Below are 22,070 nucleotides of genomic sequence, written 5' to 3'. Positions count from 1 at the left end.
TTGTGAGCTGAGTTATACACCGGTGCGGGAGAGGAAGGGGTGGGAGGTTCCCCCCCACAACTAGTCTGTGTGTTTGTGTGGGGAGAGGAAGGAAAGTTGTTGCTGCAGGGGTGCTACTACCCCTCCAGCTACTACCCTTCCTCCACAGCTGGGGGAGAAGCGTGCGCCTGCATCCCAGCCAGAGCAGCCATGGCAGTAGTAAGCTGCCCTCGGCACAGGGCTATCAGTGCCGCAGTTTGATTCCTGGCCTGCTCCTGGGGCAGTGCATGATTGTTCCGCCCCTTCCTTGGGATTTGTGGGTAGCCCATGAGCTAGCCCAAAGACTAGGCTGGACACAGTCTGCACAACCCTCTATGGCTGTGATAGAACGTATCCGAGCAAAGACTTAATACTCTCTCCCGATGCCTGCTCTTCCTTCTTGTTCCGAACAAACTGCTCTGAAGCCGAGTGTGCTTAAAAAGGAGTTTTATTGCCAAATCTCAAAGCTCTTTACACGCAGAAGGCAGCGTTGCCTTTCCACTAGCCATGACAGCTGATTTTCAGATACAATCGTTCACTGCCACTCACTAGCACATTCACTTCCTTCCTGTCGGAACCATGCAGCTCTGGCAGTCCTTGTACAAATCTGAAATTGAGTCATGCTCCATCTCGACACGCCCACAGCGTCTTCAGATGTGAGAAAGCAAGCTTAGTGCAGCTGGGGATTTTGAGTGACGAAAAGCTAGGTGCTCACTGGTGGTAGGTAAAATGAAGACTGGAATTGTCCTTCTAGATCAGCGTAATGGGTCTTCTACTCCAGAACCTGGCTGGGACAATGGCTAGTACTTGCTGTTTAAGAGGAAGGTGCAAGAAACCCAGAAGACAGCTCTGGAATAACCTGCCATCCCCATTGGGCAGAGATTGGCTTATGCCCTGAACAAGAATAACATGTGCGAAAACTTAAATGGTCTAAACAAACCATGAAGCTTTGTTTATATATAAAAGCCCAGTCGACCCAAAATTCTAGGTGGGTTAATCACTTTTAGAATGAAACTGCTAAACCTATACAAAAGGCTATTTTTCCGTAATTAACACAACATTTTCAGCCATGGAGACACTGGGTGTTAAAAAGAGAGTTCACTTAATTTATAGTTATTTACAAGACATAGTACATGAAGGTAAGTGACGTTAGTACATACAGTATTTAGCTCTCCCATCTCCTAACAGATTCAGGTGTCTTCTGCTAGGAATCCTATTGGGGTTTCAGTAAAATATCAGACATTAGAATATTCAGTATGATTTAAAAAATACAGTAAATATAAGCACATCCTCTAGATTCTTGCTGCAATAGATAAGGAGATCTGGGACTCTTCGTCAGCACTACAGTAGGTAGATATTTAATAGGCACATTGTGATGACAAAATATTTGTAAGAGCGAAAGCATCCATGTATATCGGAGATGAGTCTGAGCTGGATCCAGACCTTCCCCAGTGTTCAAAGGTATTCAAATCCAGGGGTTTGGTTTGGTCCTAATAGGGATAAGGGACAACTTTAGCACTGGGATTTGAATCTGCATCCAAATGTTGACCATGGCCAGATCATGGTTCTGGTCTGGGCACATCCCTATTACATATACATCTTTGTTAGCCATCTATTTTATCCTTTTGTTATACAATTTTTATCTCACAAATGCCTCCCACTCGCTGAAGGCTGACGTCCCAAGACATTCTGTACTCACCAGGTTTGTACAGCTCATGTTCACATCGCACAGTGTTCGGTAAACAAAAGTGCACATGCAGAAAAAGACATATTAGAAGCTGGTAGGCACTGAATAGACTAGGTCTGTATTGTTAGCCCTTGTCTTATAAGTACATCTCATAAGAAAACAAGATACCTCAGTTCACATTGACTCTACAGCAGTAAATTATGCAGAACCAGAGTTCATCCTTGGCCTGCATCGAGGGGACTATGCTCTGGACTGCATATATTTGGAAATCCGGTGTCTAAAAGCAGGGCTGTTTTGGCACCTGAAACTCAAGCAAATTCTACTATGCAGAAACTTTATGGGTGACAGAATGAGAGACTTTCAATAGAATTCCTATGACTGGCTTGAGAATGAGGCAGCTTAAAACAAGGCTGTTCTAATCACTCGATTTGGAAGTGTCTGGTTGAGTGACTACGTAGCTCTTATCTAGGATGTTCCCATTTTTCAGTTCCTGAAATGCCTTAGGTCAGGGCTGGGCCGGACATGTCAAGGAGTACTCATCAGCTGAATTAGGAAGGGGGGGGAGGGAGGGAACTGTAGTTTGAGTTTTACTTTGGCTGCTGCTATGGTAGATGTTTGCAGCATGGGGTACCATGGAGCCTCAGTGAGCTACTGGAGAAGGAACCTGAGATAAAGAAGGCGTATAGCATGATCCTGGCTTAGTACTTGGAAGGGGCAGATGGCACAAGCTACTGGGTAGTGTAGATACTTTTCAATGAGAACTGCCAAGCTGAACTCTCTTCTGGCTCAGAAATTCTTTGTATTCTGCTGGGCCTTAGCTATTCAACATCCACCTGCCTTCCCTGGAGCTCCATAAGATCAGCTTAGAAAAATCCAATCCTTCCTCTGCTGCACAAACCTAGATAAAGCCAAGAGGAGGTGGTGGCCCTTAGAATCCCTGGGTAGTTGATGTGGTGCCATTGAGAGTGAATATTTTAGGGCAAAACTCTGAAAGAAGGATACAAGGGATGCACCTGCACCCTGTGATGACCTGGCTTGGTTGGGTAAATGAGCATCGCTGAACTTGGACTGGTTCACATCCACACGTGTTGTCTGAGGGTGCAAAGGGTGCTTACACTTTTAATCTTTGTCATGCAAGACGTAGTTTTGTAATCATTTTGTCACCATGACTATTCTCATTTCATCACGTTTCTCTCATTGGATGCTTAGGAAGATGCGACTTCCCTAAGGAAGGACCAAGGAGGACCAAGAAATTAGGGCATTTTGCCATTGCCTTCCATGGGAACCAGACTGGGCCCTTATTTAGTAATGCCTTCTTCATTTCAGTGTACTAAGTTCAGCCACCTACCCACCAAGATTTAAACTGCAAAATGCATTTCCCTGTTAAAATGATATGATTAGACATTCCAGCAAAACCAGTTGTCATGACGCACATGTCATCAGTCAACCTCCCAGGACAATGCTGCTCGACACACAGCAGGGGGAGAGTCTACTTTCAGAACAACCAGCCAACCGCTCCCATGAGCCTCCAAACAACTGACTGTTTACGTCTACAAATACAGGAGACTCTAGTTACCAGGTCAATGTATTGCTTCAAAATGAACATTTCGGGCTGCTTCAGCAAGAAGCAGTATTTCAGACGAAGCAGCACTGTCTAGGAGAAAGAGCACAGAGTTAGGGGTAGGATTGCTAAATTCTGTCCCGGGCTCTGAAATGAACTCCTTCTGTCGGCAAATCACTTCACATCCCTGCCTGTTTCCCCACAGGAAAAACTAATACTTGCTTGGCAATGGTAGTTTGAGGCTCAATGAATACTTGTACCGTTCTTAGAACAGTGCTCTGGTCTAGAGCTGAAAACAATTGCTTACCATCACCAGTTTGCCAGTTTTGTACGAATTTCTAAGACAATTTTTGAACTGCCGATATGTTCAGTGAGTATCTTTGGAAACTGTTAACCATTTGTTCCAGAATATGATTGGGCCAGGTAGTCAAAACTTGTCAGCAAGTGAACAAACTGAGCAAAATTTAGGGACGTTTGCGGCCAGATTCCCAGTGGAATGATTTCATTGGCAAAACTCTCTGGGTGCCAGTACAAACTGAGTAATTCCATGTCTTACGTGCCAGTTTATACATGCACACATGAATTTTTTGCTGGAATATCCATGCCCTCCTTTGAAAAACTGACCTTTAGTCTGATTACCAGTGATGTGGTGGTGGGTTTTTTTGTTTGTTTGTTGGTTGGTTTTTGTTTTTTTTTAAGGGCCTAATCCAAAGCCCATTGGTGTTTTTTCTGCTGACGTCAATGAGCTTTGGATCAAGACCTTAAAGAATATTCACATTTTTGCAACTGATACTCGATGTCCTCTAACTTCCTATTGTGATCAGGGATGGGAATATGGCATAAAGACAGAACAAAAAGAAAATTATAACTGAAATGCCCTGCTCTGAATGCTTGGTTTGTGCATAGCAAAACATAACCTTATTTAACACTGGCCAAGCAATGGTATAAGTCGTAAATAGCAAATATTTAGCTTGACTGTAAGAAAGAAATGTCGTCTTAAGTACATCTCAGGGAGCACTTCTCCTATAAAGAGTTACTAGATCCTTCGGCTTTTCTTTCGGTTTCTCTGTCAGTTCCTTATTCAGTTCTCCTAACCCTTTAATTTCTTGTAGGACTTGTGTTGCTTGCCGGAGCTGTTCTACAGCCTCATTAAGCAATGTCTCTGCATTTACGGGGGGCCCATTCCCCTCCTGTGCTTGTTCTAACTCTCTGCCTAAAACCTTTTGCAGAAGTTTTTCTGTCTTTTCCCTTTCGCAAGCCACTTTCTCCTCCATTTTAGCCAGGCAGGATTGGGGCTCCTTGCGGAAGCCTTGACCCAGAAGTTCTTTTTCTGCATTTTTCGATTCATTCAGCAGTCCTCCTACGGATACACAGCGAGTTCTGAGAGGTGAGGAATTTGCTATGGACTGTGGTAAAAGTGTTTTCTCTTTACTAGGAACCTCTGTACTTTCCTGCTTTGCTTCGGTAACTAAGGAAGTCTTTATTTGTTCCTGTATTGTTTGTGGCTCCTCTTTCTCAGCAGCAGCTCTCTCACTTCCTTCTTCAAGCTCTACTTTTTGGGGAGTGGATTCTGTCACTTCCCCGTCTTCCATTTCATCCCTGAGGGGCTTGGAATCATGGGGCTCCTCGCCTTCTGAACTCTTCGCCTCTAAATTGCTTGGGGTGGAATCCACACTGGCTGTCAATTTTTCTGATAAAATCTTATGAGGAAGTGGAGGTTTCACAGTAGCTTTTGTGACCACCTCTGTGAGGTTTTCTTTACTGCCACCCTTGGATGGTTCCAAACCTTCTGTGCTTTGAGGGTGAGGGGCTGGTTCATCCCACCTGACCCCTTTCAGCTTGTCCGATAAGATTTTAGGAGGAGGAATCGGAGGCTTTGCCGTGCTGCTGTTGCTGACCTCCATGAGGTTCTCTTCCTTGTCCCCTGCTGAAGCTTTGGGTTCTTCACCCTCCTCACCTTGACTGACCGAACCCTCATCCTTGTCGTTCAGATCGTCCTTTGACGGCGTACTCTCGTTCAACTTCTTTGCTGGAGGCAACGGAGGCTTTTTAGGCTCTTGATCAGCAACGCTGTTAACTGCACTCTGCTTCTCTGACACGACACTGGGTTTTGTAGGAGGCATAGGTGGCTTTGGAGTTTCCTTTGGAGGAGGGATGTTCTCATTATCGCTCACAGTCAAGGTGACGTCTGGAGGGCCATTATCCACTATATCCAGATCCAGCCTCAAGATTCCATCCGATGTAGACTTGGCGACCTGAGAAATGTAATATGAGAGAGCTTTATTTAGACTGTGTCCTGTATCAATCCCCTGAACGATCCTGTCCTCAAAACCAGTCTTAACAAATCGTTTAAGTCAAAGAAGTGGAGGTGGGGTGACTGAGGGCTGGACTACACTCCCGCGCTACATCAGCGCAGCTATGCCACTGTAGCGTGTCTGAAGACATGCCATGCTGACGGGAGAGTGCTCTCACATCAGTATAATTTCTCCACCTCCGTGAGAGGCGGAAGCTGTGTTGGCTGGCACAGCGTGGTGCGGACACCGCGTTCAGTCAGTGTAACTTATGTTGCACCAGGTGGGGGTGGTGGCTTTTTTACACCCCTGAGGAATGAAACTTGCATCAGGTTAAGTGGCAGTGTAGACAAGTCCAGCATCTGACTACAAATCTTTCCTCCCACAAGGAGGATGGTACAGACAAACCTGTATACCTCAGCACAGCTTACACGTGTGAGACTGAGTAGTGCCTCTGTTTCTGCTCCCCTTGACGCCCCCACTTCTTACTCAATTTAACACCCTGCAGGACATTACACCAGCACCCGCTTCAGTGCGTGCGTACTTGCCGCTGCGCTATTTTGTCTCCAGTAGTGGGCGACAGTCAGGAGCGCCTCAAAGCCAATAATCCCAAGAGGTCAAGAATGTGTACTTTGGACTGCTTTGGACCATCAAAAAGCCTATCAAAAATCCTTCTTCCTTTCTAAGTTATCAACACTATGCTGTGCGGTTCTGATGTGGACAGTTTGCACGTTACAAATATTTACATGGGCAGGTGCGCTGTCTGAACTGATAAATGCAAAGAATTTCCCGGAGCAAAGAAGAGACATAATGGGTGAGGAGATATCCTTTTATTGGAACAACTTCTGTTGGAGAGAAAGAGACAAACTTTTGAGCTACACAGAGCTCTTCCATGTAAATGGTCTTAATACAGGGGTGTTAGTGGGCCACTTCACCTTGAATGGTCCCTTAAAGTACATGCTAAACTATCTGTTCTACCTTGCATTTAGCTGTGAGATTGAGTACCTTTTCCAGACCTGAGGAAGAACTCTGTGTAGCTTGAAGGCTTGTCTCTCTCACCAACAGAAGTTCGTCCAATTAAAAATGGCTTCCCCCGCCTTGTCCCACTAATATCTTGGGACCAACACGGCTACCACGCTGCATACAACCTAGAGCAATGGAGGCAGATCATCTGGTTCTATCCTCTTGTAGGAATAGCTGTTGAAGTAGCCTAGCATATTTTATCCCCTTACTACCCAAGTCATCCCCCCCAAGAGTGTTTCCCAGAATTCCTATTGCTGCTGTCCTTACATAACTTGTTGCATTTTCTTAGATTGATAAAATGTACAGGTCTGTTAGTTCATGTATCGAATCCTTCAGTCCAGGGCACTAATGTAACATCATTTTGCGCTTGGCTGCTTCCTCTCCCCTCCTGACATCATCTGTCTCGGCTGGGTTGGGCCTCAGCCAGCTAGTCCTTCATGTCACAAGCTCCAGGCAAACTGCTCAACCACAGCTGCCGGATCAGAAGGGATGGCCATGCAGAGCTGCATTATCTCCATACTGAAGCCCAAACTTCCTAAGTCTCCTATCCACCCCAGAGGCAGAAATGAGGAGAGAGTCCCTGTTTGAGGGAGCCCTGGGGACAGACAATGCCCAAATGCATCTAGGCTCAGACTCCCTCCAGAACAGGGAGGCTGGCTATAGCCTTCCTCCCACTTGAGCCCTTTTAAGAGACCTCCTCACCTGGGTGAAGTACCCCTGTACTGCCTGACCCTCTCAATATGTGTCCCAGGTCTCCTGTGTGAAGCTAGCCCAGAGTATCTCCCTTCAGGATTGTGTGACCAGCAATTAAAATATCCAGTTAACGGGGGGGGGGGGGGGGAGTAATTACTACAGTATTCACGTCCCTACAACTTATGCTCAAATAAATTTGTTAGCCTCTAAGGTGCAACAAGTCCTCCTTTTCTTTTTCCGGATACAAACTAACACGGCTGCTACTCTACAACTGTCTGGTCACCCTCTTTACTGTGTCCTTTCCATAAGGTGACAGGAACTGAACATGGCTTTCAAGATGAAGCGTCACTATTTCACAGTGGAGAACTGAGTTGTGTCCCCTTCCTCGGGGTCTGCAGCCCAAGACTCTCCTATTCCCGTTCAGCAGTGCTGCAGCATACAGGTCTTCACCCCGCACTAAGTCCCGATCCTGATCAGTTTCTTGCTGTACATGACTTCTCAGAGCCAATGACTCTGATCAGACTTCTGGTTCAGACTCCTTACATTACATTTCTTGGGAGTGAAATGCGTAAACTGCTTTTTCACCAGCTACTTCACTAGGGATGTTGTTGCTCTCCTCCTCCTTACCAGCACTGTAGGGTGCATTTTCTCTTCCACGCAGCGTCTGTATAGTCGTCCCTAATACTAATCTTTGTGGCATGTCAGTACCCAGGGCCTCCATCCAAATAACATCCACTTACACGTACCCTCTGTCCCCAATGTCCACAGAAGACCTTTATTACCCTATAAATGGCAAATTGTCCCCTTCAAGGTGAGGGCACTTGCAATAACAGAGCTGAGATTTCAGGCCCAGTTTACAAGGAATTAGGGGAATAACATCAGTGTATAAAATTCCCGGAGAGTATTTGTGCCTCTGAGATCTTTTTGAGGAGAAGGGAGGGACTGTCTGGCTCTCCAGTGATTATTTCTCTGAAGAAAGATTCTCTTGTGAATGTTGCAGGATTTCTGTGCGCTAGACTAAAAAGCTCTGGAGCATGTCGTCTGCACTATGATCACTTGAGAGTTGCGCAGGTGAGAGTCGGCAAACTGTGACGTTTGCAGAAAGAGGTTTAGCCTTAAACCCGTTCGTTAGTTTAATCCTCTTCTAAAGTATCAGTACTATTACAATGTAGAAACTCCCCCAGAAACAGGAATCTAATATTTATTAGGCGTGGGTGTTTTTGTTTTAAATGCTAGCTACAGGAAAGCTACTGGGAACAGAATACAGGCTGCTCTATAAACCTGTCTTAGAAAACCCAGTTATAACCCGTTCTCAGTGCTTCGGGTTGTTTATGTAATTGAGCAGTAATGGCACGTGCCGAACAACGAAGCAGCTCACGAACTATAGAAAGACTCATAAATATATCGCCACCTGTTGCAGCAGCTGCCAACCTGAAGGATGCAAAAATCTTAAACTGCTGCAGTCCACCATCCTATAAAAACTTGCTTTCCCTTACTCCTGTTACCGGCTGGTTTTACAAGTAAGGGGTCAGCTAGAAGCTTGTGTTTTGTGTGTTGCATGTAATCAGCATGAACAATACACCCAGAAATAGTTCTCTGATGCCGGCTTGGGACTTTTACCAGATGGAGATTGCATACAGGTGATTTCACTGCGCTGCAGCATGCAACCCCAAAGTGCATTCTTACCTCTTTCAGATGAATTCTGGTGGGTGGTCTGCGCCCATGACCCACTTTCACTCTGTCTCGAGTCACATGTTCCAGGGAAAGGCTCTGATCTACCTTCACCTTTAAATGGGAGGAGGAAAGGAGAACATCACTGACTTATCAATCCATGCCTAAAACCATCTCCTTGGAGGTCTTTTTCTGTCATTTCTGGTAAGGGTGCATTTGTAGCCAGGATGGCTTTTGAATATGTCGCCATTACAATCAGGTTCTCAGATTTCTAGGCTTATTGAAATCAAACCGTTAACGTTTGTTTTCTGTGTGGTTTTTATTGCTCACCAGCATCATTATATTGCCTTAAAACCTGCACTCCTTTTCAGAAGCATTTAGAATAGAGCTCAATGATGCACTCTTATTTATAGCCATATGTATCGGACACTTGAGCGCTGAAAGAGTTGCCAAAAGCTTCTCTTTTAGCAGGAAAGTTACGCAACTCTTTCTTGGGTGGATGTTTGTAGAACGGGCTCCTTCACCCTCTTAGCCCCTGCCGTACATATGCAGACAATCTGCAGGGTCTGTTCATGGAAAGCTAAAAGGTGGGGGAAGACTTAAACACCATCCTCCATTCCTTACCGCGGGCTGCCAGCAATGTGAACTTGCACATCTACAAAACGGTGCTGGACGTGGCTGCAACGTCTCTTTAGTATTTTCAAAGCAAACCCAGCTGTGATCTGGCAGAACCGCATTCAGAACCTTAGCCAGGGGCCCTTGGAATGCGATGCTAGCTCCAGATTCTCCGCTTGGTTTGCAACATGCACATTCATGATGGCTCAGTGTCAGAGCGGAACAGACTTCATCCACAAGATGCTGAGCTAGTTCTGCAACCCCCCAGGTGAAACTGAGAGCATCTGACTTGGCCCATCCAACTTTCTGAGGTTTGCCAATCCTAGGTACCTGCAGGGCAGGAAAAGGAGGGCACAGGAGACTTTTGTTGTCCTGCACCCAGGCTGGGCTTGGAACGTGGCAAGGAGATTAGTTTTACTACATCTAAGAGGTGAAGGCACGTTAATAATCCTGACCTGACTGTGAACTGTATCTGCAGGCCTTGTTAACAGACCTTTCTTTGTACAGCTTTAATGATCTCAGGAAGCTGAACAGAAGATGTGAGCAGTGACCTGGATTAATTGCAACAGTGGCTCAATTAACACGTTTACTTACTGGAATCAGATTTAAAATTCATTGCGTCGCACATGGAAAATGAGAGCCAATGCTAAGTCCTGTTACTATTCTGGCTCTATGCCTATCACTCCTGCCTCCCCCACCCCTCCAGCTATCTCGCGAAGGGGGCATGCTGGGGTGTTGCCACAGCGTACCACACTCGAGTGATCCCAGCTGGCATAATGGTCCTAAGCTGATATAGTTCAGAGTGTCTCTGAGGCTGCTCTAAACTACGCTGGTCACAGAGCTGACCTCAGGAACGGGGAGCCATGAAGGTCTCCTTTGCATCCCCCAAGCCACACCCAGCGCTTATTGGCCACAGCCAGGGGTTCAGTCCTCAGTGTCTGAAAGCACAGGGGGAAGCTCCAATAGGGGCTTTAGAAATGCCAACTGATTGCATGCATCTCTTTCCAGTTACCTGGCTCAGCTCCCCAGAGAGAAAAAAAGTTCTCTGGAGTAGAAAGACTGACCAGGCCTATGGAGTCAATTTAAAAAAAAAAAAAAATTGGGAGGAATTAAAAACAAAATGGGCCAAGTCCTTAGCTGGTGTAAGTCGGCATAGCCCCATTGATTTTAGTGGAGCACAGCTGACTTGTGCCAGCGGAGGACTGGGCCCGCTGGTTTTCGACAGGGCCTGTGCACACAGATGTTGAAGCAGTTAGTGAGCAGCACTTCCCTCCCCACAGGTCCTGTGGCTGGGGGTGATCATCTGAGCTCCCTCTTCGATACTCTGCGCTAGGGAGTGCGGCATTCATCGCACGTCGTCATCACCGGGGCGGGAGAGAGAGAGAGACCTCCACTTCGGAAAGACAGCACAGCACCAGCGCCGGTCTCCCCCAGCAACCAGGGAGCCAGAGGCAGGTTGCTACAGCAAAGACTGCCCAGCATTACGCTACATTACATCACCTCTCCTGCTCATCGGTAACATGAGAGCGAGCTTGAATGCTGAGTTCGCTGCTGCTCAGATTTATAATGTAGCCCTCGCTTGTCTGCTGCTCCCAGTAGGTCCAGTTACTTACAAATGCTGCTTTTTACGTGGAAGGATGAATGAGCAATGCCTGCCCTAAAAACACCTGACACTGAACGTGATTTGGTAATGCCAGGAGGGTGCTTCTCTGGGCCACCTCCAGTTACTGCGAGGTGCCTCCCGTGAATAAAAATAGAGAGTCTGGATCTTTTAAATGTAAATGTTTTCTCATCAAAATGGCACACTACAATTGGAGTCCAATTCTCCATCCCTTACTCCAATTTCCCATTGACTTCATTGCCTGAATAAGAGGCCCAGGATGGAGCCCGACGAGTATGCATTCTACAACTCCACGTCTGTAATGCATGCTTGATGAAGGCATGTGGTGTTTTTTAATCCCTTGCCTTTGTCTCAAAGATTTTTACACAACACTCCAGTTTCCACTTCCCTAAAGACTGTTTCTCACTAATCAGGTCTTGTTGGTTTCTTAGTCTCCAAGTTCCCCCTACTCATTTCTTCAGGGTGGCTTCATTCCCTTCGTGGTGGCTTCTCCTTAGCTTGGTGGAGTTTACGAACTTCCTTCCAACTACTGCATAGTAGATACTGCCCTTCCTGGTAAGGGATTGAGGTTAGCTCCATGTCAAACCCTACGCTGTGTAATTTTAGTCCTTCCTTTGCCCGAATGTCTGGATTTGGGGGTAGTTTCAGAGTCGGGGGGGGGGGGGGGGGGCAGCTCCTTGCAACCTCTCCGCCACAGCCGCAGGTAGCTCTTGGCGACGTCTTGCCGGATGGTAGCGCTAACAGCCCATGTAGTAACTTTCCACTAGACGTCTCTCCAGGCAGCATGAAAAGCTGGTGGACTCTGTGTCACATTACACGCGTGTCCAGATTTAAAGGTGCAGTAACCAGGCTGTGTGCTGCAGGGAGCCACGGGGCTGAGAGGAAGGAAAGTCCTTCCATGGGGCAGAGCAGCTGCTTGGCAAATTCTGAGCTGCAGCAGCTCTCGTGCCCAAGTTCCTTCCACAGGGATGGACACAGATTCCAGTGGATTAACTTAGAGCCTGATCCAAAGCCCTCTGGAGTCATTACAATGTCTCCCACTGACTTCAGTGGGCTCTGGACCAGGCTCTTAGTTGCTTTTGCAGCTCAGGCCAACCCCATTGTGTCAGCAATTTCCTCTACTCCCCCCTCTTGTCCTCCTGGAGAGTCCCAGCGTTACAGTGGAGGCAGGGGGCAAATGACATGTATGGTGAATGCCCAGCTTAGTTGGTGGTGGATTCTATACATGTTATCCCATAGAGGCTTCTATAAAATGCTGCTGAAACGACCATGTTCTGCATTCACAGGTATGTTGTTAGAGAGGAAAAGACGTGGCATTGTTCTCCCTCTTTCAAGGGGCAAATTCTGGGGAAGTCTAGAGAGACTCTAGCTTGATTTCACACAGACCCACACATACCTACACCTTCCAGGCCCCTCCGCATGTACATGTTGCCAAATCAGAGTTTAACCCATTTAACAACCTAATATACCCCTATCACTCTCCACACACTGCTCTTCTGAATTTGGCTCACTGAGTCTTAGGTAGTCTGTGTAACACACATACCACAGGGCCAGAAGAGAGGGGGAAAAGCAACAAAGTAGCAGCTGGTTCACACCATCTCATGTCCTGCTGCTAAACTTCTTACATGCTCTGGCTCCGCTGCCATGACTAAACCTTGCCTACACATTGGTAAGCGGTGTAACTCAACGTAAGGGAGCGTAACTCACTTCTCCTTATGCCACCTCTGAATCTGGCCACAAGAGTTTTTTTTCTTTTTTGCTTTAACCTTTGTTGCTGCTTAGTATTTAGGAGGCCCGAGCAAAGGAAGGAAGGGGGAGAAAGGCAAACGTGACACCTGGCCACTAGGTCAAGAGTGTTGTTATAATCTAAACCTGCTAACAGCAGTATTGGACTCCAGGTGCACAATTTGGACCTGGAGCTGGAACGCCCATGAAGCTAGGAGGTGCGGGAGGCAGGGGATGTCAGTGCCCCTCTACACGGTAGTGAATGAAGGTTGACACACAAACACATACAGCTTGAAACCCATTTGTCTTACCTCATCAAGTATTTTATTTTTGGCTCTGCTGATCCCTTCATTCAGGGCTTTCATCCATGATTCTTTCTCTTCTGCGTTCTGACCCTGAAATTTGATATCATGGACCTGCAAGATGAGAGACGTAGAGAGATGTTTTCATCTTAACGTTACGTGCCAAGGACAGAGAAGTAGCCTATACATCATTAGTGTGTTAAATTCAATCTCCAGCTGAGCCCGTGTTTAAACTAGACATTCCTTTGCACTTTGGCAATGGCTTCACTCCACAGCCGCAATCAACAAACCTTTGTTATGCTGGATGGTTTGTTGCTATAGTTTTTATTTTTGCAACTAGCAATTAAATTAATAAAGCAAGTGACAGTTTCTTCCTCCCACAAAGAGTGATGAAATGTTCCTGGAGCAACAGATGGCTGTTACTTAGGGAATAGATGGACTGTGTATAGGGGACGTGCCCAAATGGGCAACTCATGTTGTGGTGTTAGGTGCAATAAGATGCCGTATCTCCAACTCCCCCCCCCCCCCACACACACACACAGTGTGAAATCTGTGAGGAACAACCTCTGCTTGCTCTTGCATAGTGCTGCTGCATAGGACTGCGGCAGGATTCTGGGACTCTGCACAGGGGTACGTGCAGCCTGGCTCTGCAGAGCACAGACAGGCTTGCAGGGCGGTGGGGAGTGCTCACCCGAATCACAAGATGTGAAGGTTCAGAGGGATAAACTGGCAGAGCCACATGGATCCACCTGCCATAATTTCTCCCCTTTCCACCCTGACAGAGCAGGGGCTCAGCAGCTCTGAGACTGTAGTACCAGATACAGACATGAGCCACTGCTATGGCCGGACAGAGGCTGTGCTGAAGCCTGGAGAGGAGCAGGAGATCCCCAGCACAGAACCCGTTCCTTCAGACTGTGCAGGGGGGCCATGGACTCCCATGATGCAACTGTTCTGCTCACCACCAGCTGAGCCTATGGTGCATCATGGGAGATGTAGTTTGACCCAGGAGCCCAATCTATAGAAAAGAATGAGTGCACAAGGCACATAAAACTACAACTTCCATTCTGTACCATGGCAGCATTTAAAATATTTCAATTTTTGATTTTTCACTGAAAGGTCAAACTTTTCTGTGGAAAATTTCAATTAAAACTACTCTTTTTACCACTTTAATCAAAATTTTCTGCAGTGAGGGAGCCAATTTCCCAACCAGCTCTGACTAGTCCTAGGAATTCCTGGTGTTCTGCCTTGACAAACCCCAGGCAGCAGTCCCTGAAGGAAATCTTAGGTGGGATGTAATCTCTCTAGTGAATGAATAAGCAACGGAATTCCAAGAGTCTGAACTCTGTGCTTAACTGGATGGTCTCCTGATAATGTCCATGCCAGAAAGTTCAGTGTTTTGTGATCACTGCATGATAAATATTTCTCTTCTACTTATCTCTGAACCTGATTGAGACAATTCTTGGCAATAGCTATAAGTGAATGGTGTGGAAATTCTCCCAAGGCCTGTTCTGAAACAGTGCATTTGTTCAAAAGAATGGCCGTGGCCACTGGCAAATGTAACATCCTCTCATGCATCCAGATGTTGGAATGTAACTAAAATGATGACACAGTTATCCATTCCTGAAGGAATTACGCAAGTTTCTCAGTTGGGCAGCAGTGAAATGACCTAATGGGCATTCTCCATCGCTGGCTTTTACTTCTATTAGGAGCAATGGAGTGAAATTAAGAGAGGAAAAACTTAGTCTGCATACCTGGAAAAGCTTCCTGACAGGGATCCGTTAGCTAATGAAATAAGTTTCCTCAAGCATACAGAGAGGGAAATTGAGGCAGAGAGGTTAATTGACTTTGTCTAACACAGCAGAGCTGGGAACAGAACTTAGGTGCCCTGACCTCAGTCTCCCTGTTCCAAAGCCTGGGGGGTGCAAGGAAAGATGAGCAGAATTTTAACAAGGGCAAACCCCTATATTTTTCCTTAGCCTCATTCTTGGAAATGGCTGAACTGTGTTGGCTGAAATTTTCCAGAAAAATTCAGCCTAAAGCAGACACTGGCCTAGAAAGTTTGAGCCTAAACAGTTGAAGTTTGGTCAAATTATAAGCAGCTGAAAACAGGGTCTTATAATGGGAAGAAGTGTCAGGCATCCTTAATAGGCAGGGCTACCGATCGCACCTATACTTACAGAGGCACTTACAAACGGTTTGATATTCTGAGCACCCAGCACAGATGTTAACCGGAGGGATGGGTTTTTGGCACCCTCTGAAAACCAGGTCCCTTTTTTTAGGTGACCATCAACAGGCAACCTCTGTCTAGGCAGATCACCAGGGCCAAAACGTTCAACGTCACAGGAAGGCTGACAGGCCTAGAAGCCAGGCCTCCTCCTTCCCTCTCCTGAGCGTTAACCACTCGGCCATCGTCCTTTCGCTCTGCAGCTGCCCTTCATCAGGAGGGATGGGGTGTCACTGGCTTTAGTTTCTAATTCGCCTCAGTCCCGCGCAAACCCTCTCTTTAAACGTCTATAAGTCATTAACAAGGCCATGAAGGTGACTGTTACAGGGCAGGTTTCAGAGTAGCAGCCGTGTTAGTCTGTATTTGCAAAAAGAACAGGAGTACTTGTGGCACCTTAGGAGACCCTTAGCTTCAGCATAGTAAAAAGGGAGTTAATCCTTCCTAGAATGTCCTGCTTCCTACATGGGAACCAGTGGAAAAGGTGAGGAGATGAGGCGGAGATGCTCCCAAATAGCTCGACTAAGATGTAAGGGCCTGAGCTTTATACAAACAACTCCCTGACGGGGAGGCCGAGAGCTCACGCTAACTAGGGAACCTAAGGGAAAGCAAGTCTCCAAAACGCAGTGCCAGGCTGGTTTTGTTTTAGCCCAAAAGGGCCTGTTTTTTGTGTGTGCTTAAAACCCTCTTTGTTTGGAAACAGTTTTGCTCTTAAGCGATTAGAAAAGCCTCTGAGAGAGATTTCCTTGTGCACAGCTCAGCTGTTGGGCCGCCTGGCAAAGACCTGGCAGCTTACACCGGGAGTACAGAGAACTCTGGACATGTTGTTCAAGGAAAAGATCCCCTGCTTTCAAGCTTCCTCCTCTGTGGCCACTTTATGTGCCTCATTTCTGTGTCCCTGACAAAGCCCATGGGCCTCCGAGAGTGGAGCGTGACGAAGCGTTGGTTGTGTGGCAGGGCTGAGCGAAGGCTCCAGGGACTGTTCATCGTTAAGGAGAAGCTGAGGTGTCCCTCTGGCATGTAATTGTGGGTTGCACACTTTAATGCTGACTTACAGTTACAGGCACCTACATGCAGCTATGGCAGTTCCAATACCCCACGAGGTGGGTTGGGAGATTGTGGAAGGATGCTCATCAGGCTCCAGTACGGGACTGGGAGGGGGGAGAGACTGGCTGTGTAACGTGGCACAAGTCGTGCTCTGTGCTAGTTGTCTTCTGATTTCTAAAATGAGGCTTGTGTGACAGGCCCAGCTTTGTGCTCCTGTGGGTAGCACACTGGACTAGGAGTCAGACACGGTTCTGCCATCAACTTGTTCAGGGGAGTCCTGTGACCTGTTATGTGGGAGGGCAGATTTGATGATCATAACAGTCCCTTTTTGCCTTAAAACCCATGTATTCGCAGGGGGATTAAGGCTAAATTCATTAATTGGTGACCAGAGACCAGCACAAGGGTCTTGGTCCTGCTTGAGCCCTCTTCTGGGGAGTTGAGTGATGTCTGGGCCTTGGACTGGCCCTCTGCACGCAGTGAATTTCACCCTAATATCTGTAAAGCATTTTGAGATCCTTGCATAAAAGTGGCAAGTATTTTAAAAAACTTGCAATAATTCTGCCCACCCCAAAATGCCACTAATCCTCACTACCAGCAAATTCAGGGGTGCAAAGATGATACTGTGTACGTCCCTTGGTCTTTTCTTCAAGTCATAGGCTTTCTTGTGGAAGCCCCTGTATTTCGAGGGCAGTATTTTAGCTACTTATACTCGCCTTCCATCCACTCCGTAAGTCTTGATACATGGAACAACCTTGGTTACTTAATGCAAACAGCCATGTGGAGGGAACTGACTCTATTTCCCCATCAGAAAATGGGGATAACACCGTTACCTTCCACCCAGAATGGCTGAAGGTTATATATTGGCTGAATAGGGACAGTGCTGTGTAGGTGTTAAGTATTTTCACAGGCGCTGTGGGCTTAATGATCCCCGCACAAGTCAAGTCCCTCCCTTCTATCTCCTTATGCTGAAGATGGTCACCACTTTTGGGCTCTGTACTATGCATTCTTAGCACAGGGAAGCAGCGTTCCAGACCGTTCTGTTTTAAATCAGTGAAGTTAAAGGCTAACTATCACAGGCAGAGAGAAGAGGATGGGCTGCCCGGGGCATCTTTTCTTAAGGAAAATCCTTGCTAAGAACACCCTCACTGTGGATCTGCAGAGTCTGGGGTCTAAGCTGTGTTGTACTGTCAAGGACATACCCTTGACGGAGGAAGAGAGGTGCTGCTGATGGCCTTAAAGAGAAGCCGCAGCGAGCCATTGCTGATGTGGAGAAGCACTCTGCAATGCATGTGTTTTGAAAGTAGGGTAAGAGGAGATACAAGAGTGACCCTGGAAGACTTGGAGCCCAATTCTAACCCGCCCTTTCTCCATAAGGGTCTATAAACTAGTCTTGCTCAGGTTACCACAGACTTTGAAGTGGAACCTAGGAAAAGTAAACAGAGTTGCTTCTCTTTGTATGTTTTCTGGTATAGGTATTCCCAATCTGAATATTAAAGAAGTGCAGGAGAGACACTGAGCAGCCACAGACCATCTGGGAGTAGTTTTATAATGGCAGATATGTAACATGTGGCCTGACCTTCTGCTCAGAACCCTTGAAAGTAGAAAAATTCAGCAGCCCAACTGTACAGCCAAAGGACAATGAGCTAGATGATAAATTTGCTCTCCTGTTTCCTAAGCCAGCTGAGACTGAGTCATGACATAAACTAAGTCCTGATGTTCTAGTAAAAGCCCTTGTGGTTAAATCTGATGCAATAGTGACGTCTGCAAGCAATGAATAGGGCTATGCAATTTACTATAACTGAACTCAGAGGAGGGCACAGACCAGCCTGTTCAGGCTGAATCACTGACTTGATACAATGGGATAAAAGAGGTGCACATCCAGTTCATTCTCAGCCGTAAAATGAAGAGGCATCTCTCAATATGATCCCATGTGTCCCCTCCCACACATAGTACATCCAGTAAGCACTAAAAGGGCCTCCTAGTCACACCTGCCCGGCTTTCCATTTAGGAGAGGGAAAGGTACATGCATCCTGTCCATAGGCCCTGCAAGAAATCCTCTCCCTCCCTGTTTCTACCATGAATCCTGGTCCCCGTCAGATTATGTCTTCAGGTGAAAAGTGGAATCAGAATGGATGGTTCATGTGGGGATTTATTGTATTTCTCAGAGGCTGGATGCAGAGCAGTATCTGCGTCAAACTCAGGTAGGATCAGAAATCAGTCCATCAGACTCAAGTCCATCAGAAATCAGGTGTATGTGGCAAAGTCTTGTAACTTGTGGTGGGCTCCAAATTCAGCTCCTGGCATACACAGGTACGCAGTCCCCATTGAAGTGAACTGGAGTTGAGTTCAGCAAAGTCACGGGGAATTTCCACCCATTTATGCCTGGGTTGCATTGGGAATGGAGTGACATCACCTGAAATGAGTCTTTGCTAGTTGCTTTTCTTGCTACATCCCTCACTCCTCAGCCCCCCCCCCCGCCCCGCCCCCACGGTGCAGGCTTTAACAACCACTGAATGCAAGTTACTGCCTTGTAGATTCCCTTTCTGAGGGACTTGCACCAGATAAATTTTACACCAGTAAATTTGGCCCAGAGATTTCCAAGGTTATTGTCCTCAGTTACAGGCTCAGTTCTGTATGACTTGCTTAATTTAATTGATGAGGGTGGATTGACTCATTTGAAGATTTCTAAACGAACAAATTATTTGCGTGCTTCCACCTTTCTTTCTCCTGGTCTCAAGTCTTCAGCAAAGTGCTGTACTTACTTCTCTTGAATTATACTTTGTTTCAGTTCCGTGGGAGTAAGTAAACCAACAAAAGAGCAAGACAAGAGTAAAGACTGCATGAAAATGTCTATGCTCAAACATTCTCCCAGAATAACACAGCCTCCATCCTAGAGACTAGGCCAAATAAAGCCTGAGAGATTTTTGCAAGAGGCCATCTCTAGCAAGGCAACTGGAAGATACTGTAAGGGTGTCTCTAAAACCAGGACAAAATGCCTAGGTTTTTTCAATTGATAGATACTTCATGATATCATAGATCCATGATAGATGTTTACAGCATGCACGTGTACCTAAACACACTATGGATGGAATTGAACATCTTGGGTAATATTCCCATATTTAAACTTTTTACACCCATTTAGACCACAATCAGCAAATGTGGCCAAGAAAAGACAGCTAGGCCTGAGGAGCGCAGCGATCCAGATAACGAGGTGTGTGATTTCTAACGGCTGCACGTACAGTGGATGGCAGCAAGGCTCCCAAATGGAAAATGTTTCGTTGATAAGTATCACCGCAGCTGCCATTTCAAAACAGCAAGACAACAGTTGTGTACGTTGGCCTGCTCGAGGAAGCCTGTTCTGACATCTGCGAAAGTACGTTGTGTGTCAACACCCTCCCTAAGTTCACAGTCAAAGGGGAAAAAACCACTACAGACAGTGAACTTTTCACGTATCAAAATGGAGTTATTAACAAGTGGTCTCTCTCTGGGTCTCCGTTTAAGGAGGGGCCTGGTATTATACAGGGCAGTGGACCGGGGGGCTATAGAGGGGGGCTGTCATGAGGCCTGTGCTTTGGAAAGGTGAAGTTAACCTTCAGCGGTGGGTTTTGGGAGTGGAAATCATGACCTTTACGGTAAGGTATGATATATCTGGGGTCACCTCTTGTGCCCGTATGCACGTGCGTAGTGCCGCTGAAACGTATACCGTTCCTTGCATGAGTAAGCTGAGCAGGATTTGATCCTTTACTATCTAAGCAACATACACTAGGTTCCTACTGGGCCTGTCATTTCTAAGCAGATTTATCTCCATTGACTGCAGCTGGGATTTCGGCTTAAAAGTGAAGGATCCGAAGTATCTACTGGGACCCAGCAACTGGAGCTGTGGGTGCTCGGCCCTGAACAGGCTCCGCACAGCGTCTTGTGCAGTTAGGCTCTTAGGACCTAAAATATGAGATTAAGTTGCTATTCATTTTTAGTCATATTGCAAGAAACCCCACAAATAGGAGAGGAAGGCTGGTCTTGTGATGACAGCTCTGGTGTGGCACTTAGGAGCCTAGCTCTGCCACTGAGTTCCGCTGTGACCTTGGGCGAGTCACTCTATCTCCACTTCCCCTCTGCAAAATGAGTATAAAGTTACCTGCTTTCTCCTGGTCGGGGTGCAGGATCCTAGCGGAAGGGCCTCTCTCTATGGGTTTGTACAGCAGATAGTACAATTCTGCCCTGAACTCAGTTGAGACTTCTCAGCACTACTGTAATAATAAATACGAACTGAAACCTGGGTGTGCGCAAAAAACACTGCAGTGACTAAATAGTCCTCATTCAGGTAAAATATGCAGAGCTGAGATGCTGACACCTTTGGCTGCAGAAACCCTTGTAGAAATGAATTTCTTTTGATCAATCCCCTTGCCCCCAGCCTGTCAGATCTGAACTAGGAAGACACACAGGAATACAGTGACATGTTCTCCATCTTAGGCCAAAGAAAACCAACAACAAAACAAATCAAAAGAAAAACCAGAAGTGAGAGATTGCAGTGCAACAAAGATACTGGAACGCATTATCAAGTCATCAATTTGTAAGCACTTAGAGCAGCGTTTTTCAAAGTTTGGGTCGCAACCCAGTACTGGGTGGCGGCATGTCAGGTACTGGGTCGCTCTGGGCAGCACCGCCGAGCGGGACGTTAAGTCTCATCGGTGGTGCTGCTTAGCTAAGAGCAAACCCTTCATCCCCGACCCCACCCCAGAGCCTGCAACCCCAGCCCATAAAATAACTGGGTTATACCGGATCACAAACTGAATATGTGTGAACAATGTGATGCACTTGCAAAAAAGGCTAATTTAATTGTGGAGTGTATTAACAGGAGTGTCATATGTAAGACACCAGGAGGTCACTGCTCACTATACTCGGCACTGGTGAGGGCTTAGCTGGAATACAGTGTGCAATTCTGGGTGACACACTTTAGGAAACGTGGATAAATTTTGAGACAATCCGGAGGAGAGCAACGAAAGTGATCAAAGGTTTAGAAAACCTGAGATCGGAGGAAAAGTTAAAAAAAACCCTGGGCATGTTTAGTCCTGAGAAAAGAAGATGGAGGGGGGAACCTGTTAACAGTCTTCAAATATGTTAATGGTTGTTATAAAGAGGACCATGATCAATTGTTCTCCATGTCCACTGAAGGCAGGACAACAAGTAATGGGCTTAATCTCCAGCAAGGGAGAGTTAGGTTAGCTATTAGGAAAAACTTTCTAACTCTAAGGATAGGTAAGTTCTGGAGTAGATTTCCAAGGAAAGTTGTGGAATTCTCATCACTGGAGGTTTTAAAGAACAGTTTGGACAAACACTTGTCAGGGATGGTCTAGGTGTACTTGGTCCTGCCTCAGTGCAGGGGGCTGGAGTTGATGGCCTCGGAAGGTCCCTTCCAGCCCTACATTTCTATGATTGCAAAGTTCTGTCTCATAAAGATGACTGACTATGTAGCCTATAATTCGGGAATTATGGTAAACCCCCAAGCAGAACCAGTAGCAAGCAGTGCTGTAAAACAATTTCTACCCATAAGTCAAATAAACACACTGGCGTTCAGAGAATTCTGCTGAATCAAAC

General features: G+C 46.5%; 1 protein-coding gene across 3 annotated transcripts in view; it reads right to left on the bottom strand.

Moving 5' to 3' along the window:
• Positions 1 to 450: 450 nt before the first annotated feature.
• PLEKHO2 (pleckstrin homology domain containing O2) overlaps positions 451 to 22,070 on the bottom strand; it is a 41,474-nt gene continuing 19,854 nt past the window's right edge. For 2 of the 3 annotated variants that reach the window (XM_073304313.2, XM_073304315.2), the window contains 3 exons: positions 13,217 to 13,321; positions 8,960 to 9,058; positions 451 to 5,521 (listed from right to left, as the gene is read on the bottom strand). In XM_073304313.2, the coding sequence (XP_073160414.1) occupies positions 4,274 to 5,521; positions 8,960 to 9,058; positions 13,217 to 13,321 (1,452 nt within the window). In that variant the 3' untranslated portion in view covers positions 451 to 4,273. Of the gene's footprint in view, positions 5,522 to 8,959; positions 9,059 to 13,216; positions 13,322 to 20,610; positions 20,723 to 22,070 lie in introns of all 3 variants that reach the window. The other variant, XM_073304314.2, reaches the window with a different exon arrangement.

The sequence above is a fragment of the Lepidochelys kempii genome, chromosome 10 (genome assembly GCF_965140285.1).
Source record: "Lepidochelys kempii isolate rLepKem1 chromosome 10, rLepKem1.hap1, whole genome shotgun sequence".
NCBI classification, from domain to species: domain Eukaryota; kingdom Metazoa; phylum Chordata; order Testudines; family Cheloniidae; genus Lepidochelys; species Lepidochelys kempii.
This window is presented reverse-complemented; position numbering and strand designations above follow the sequence as displayed.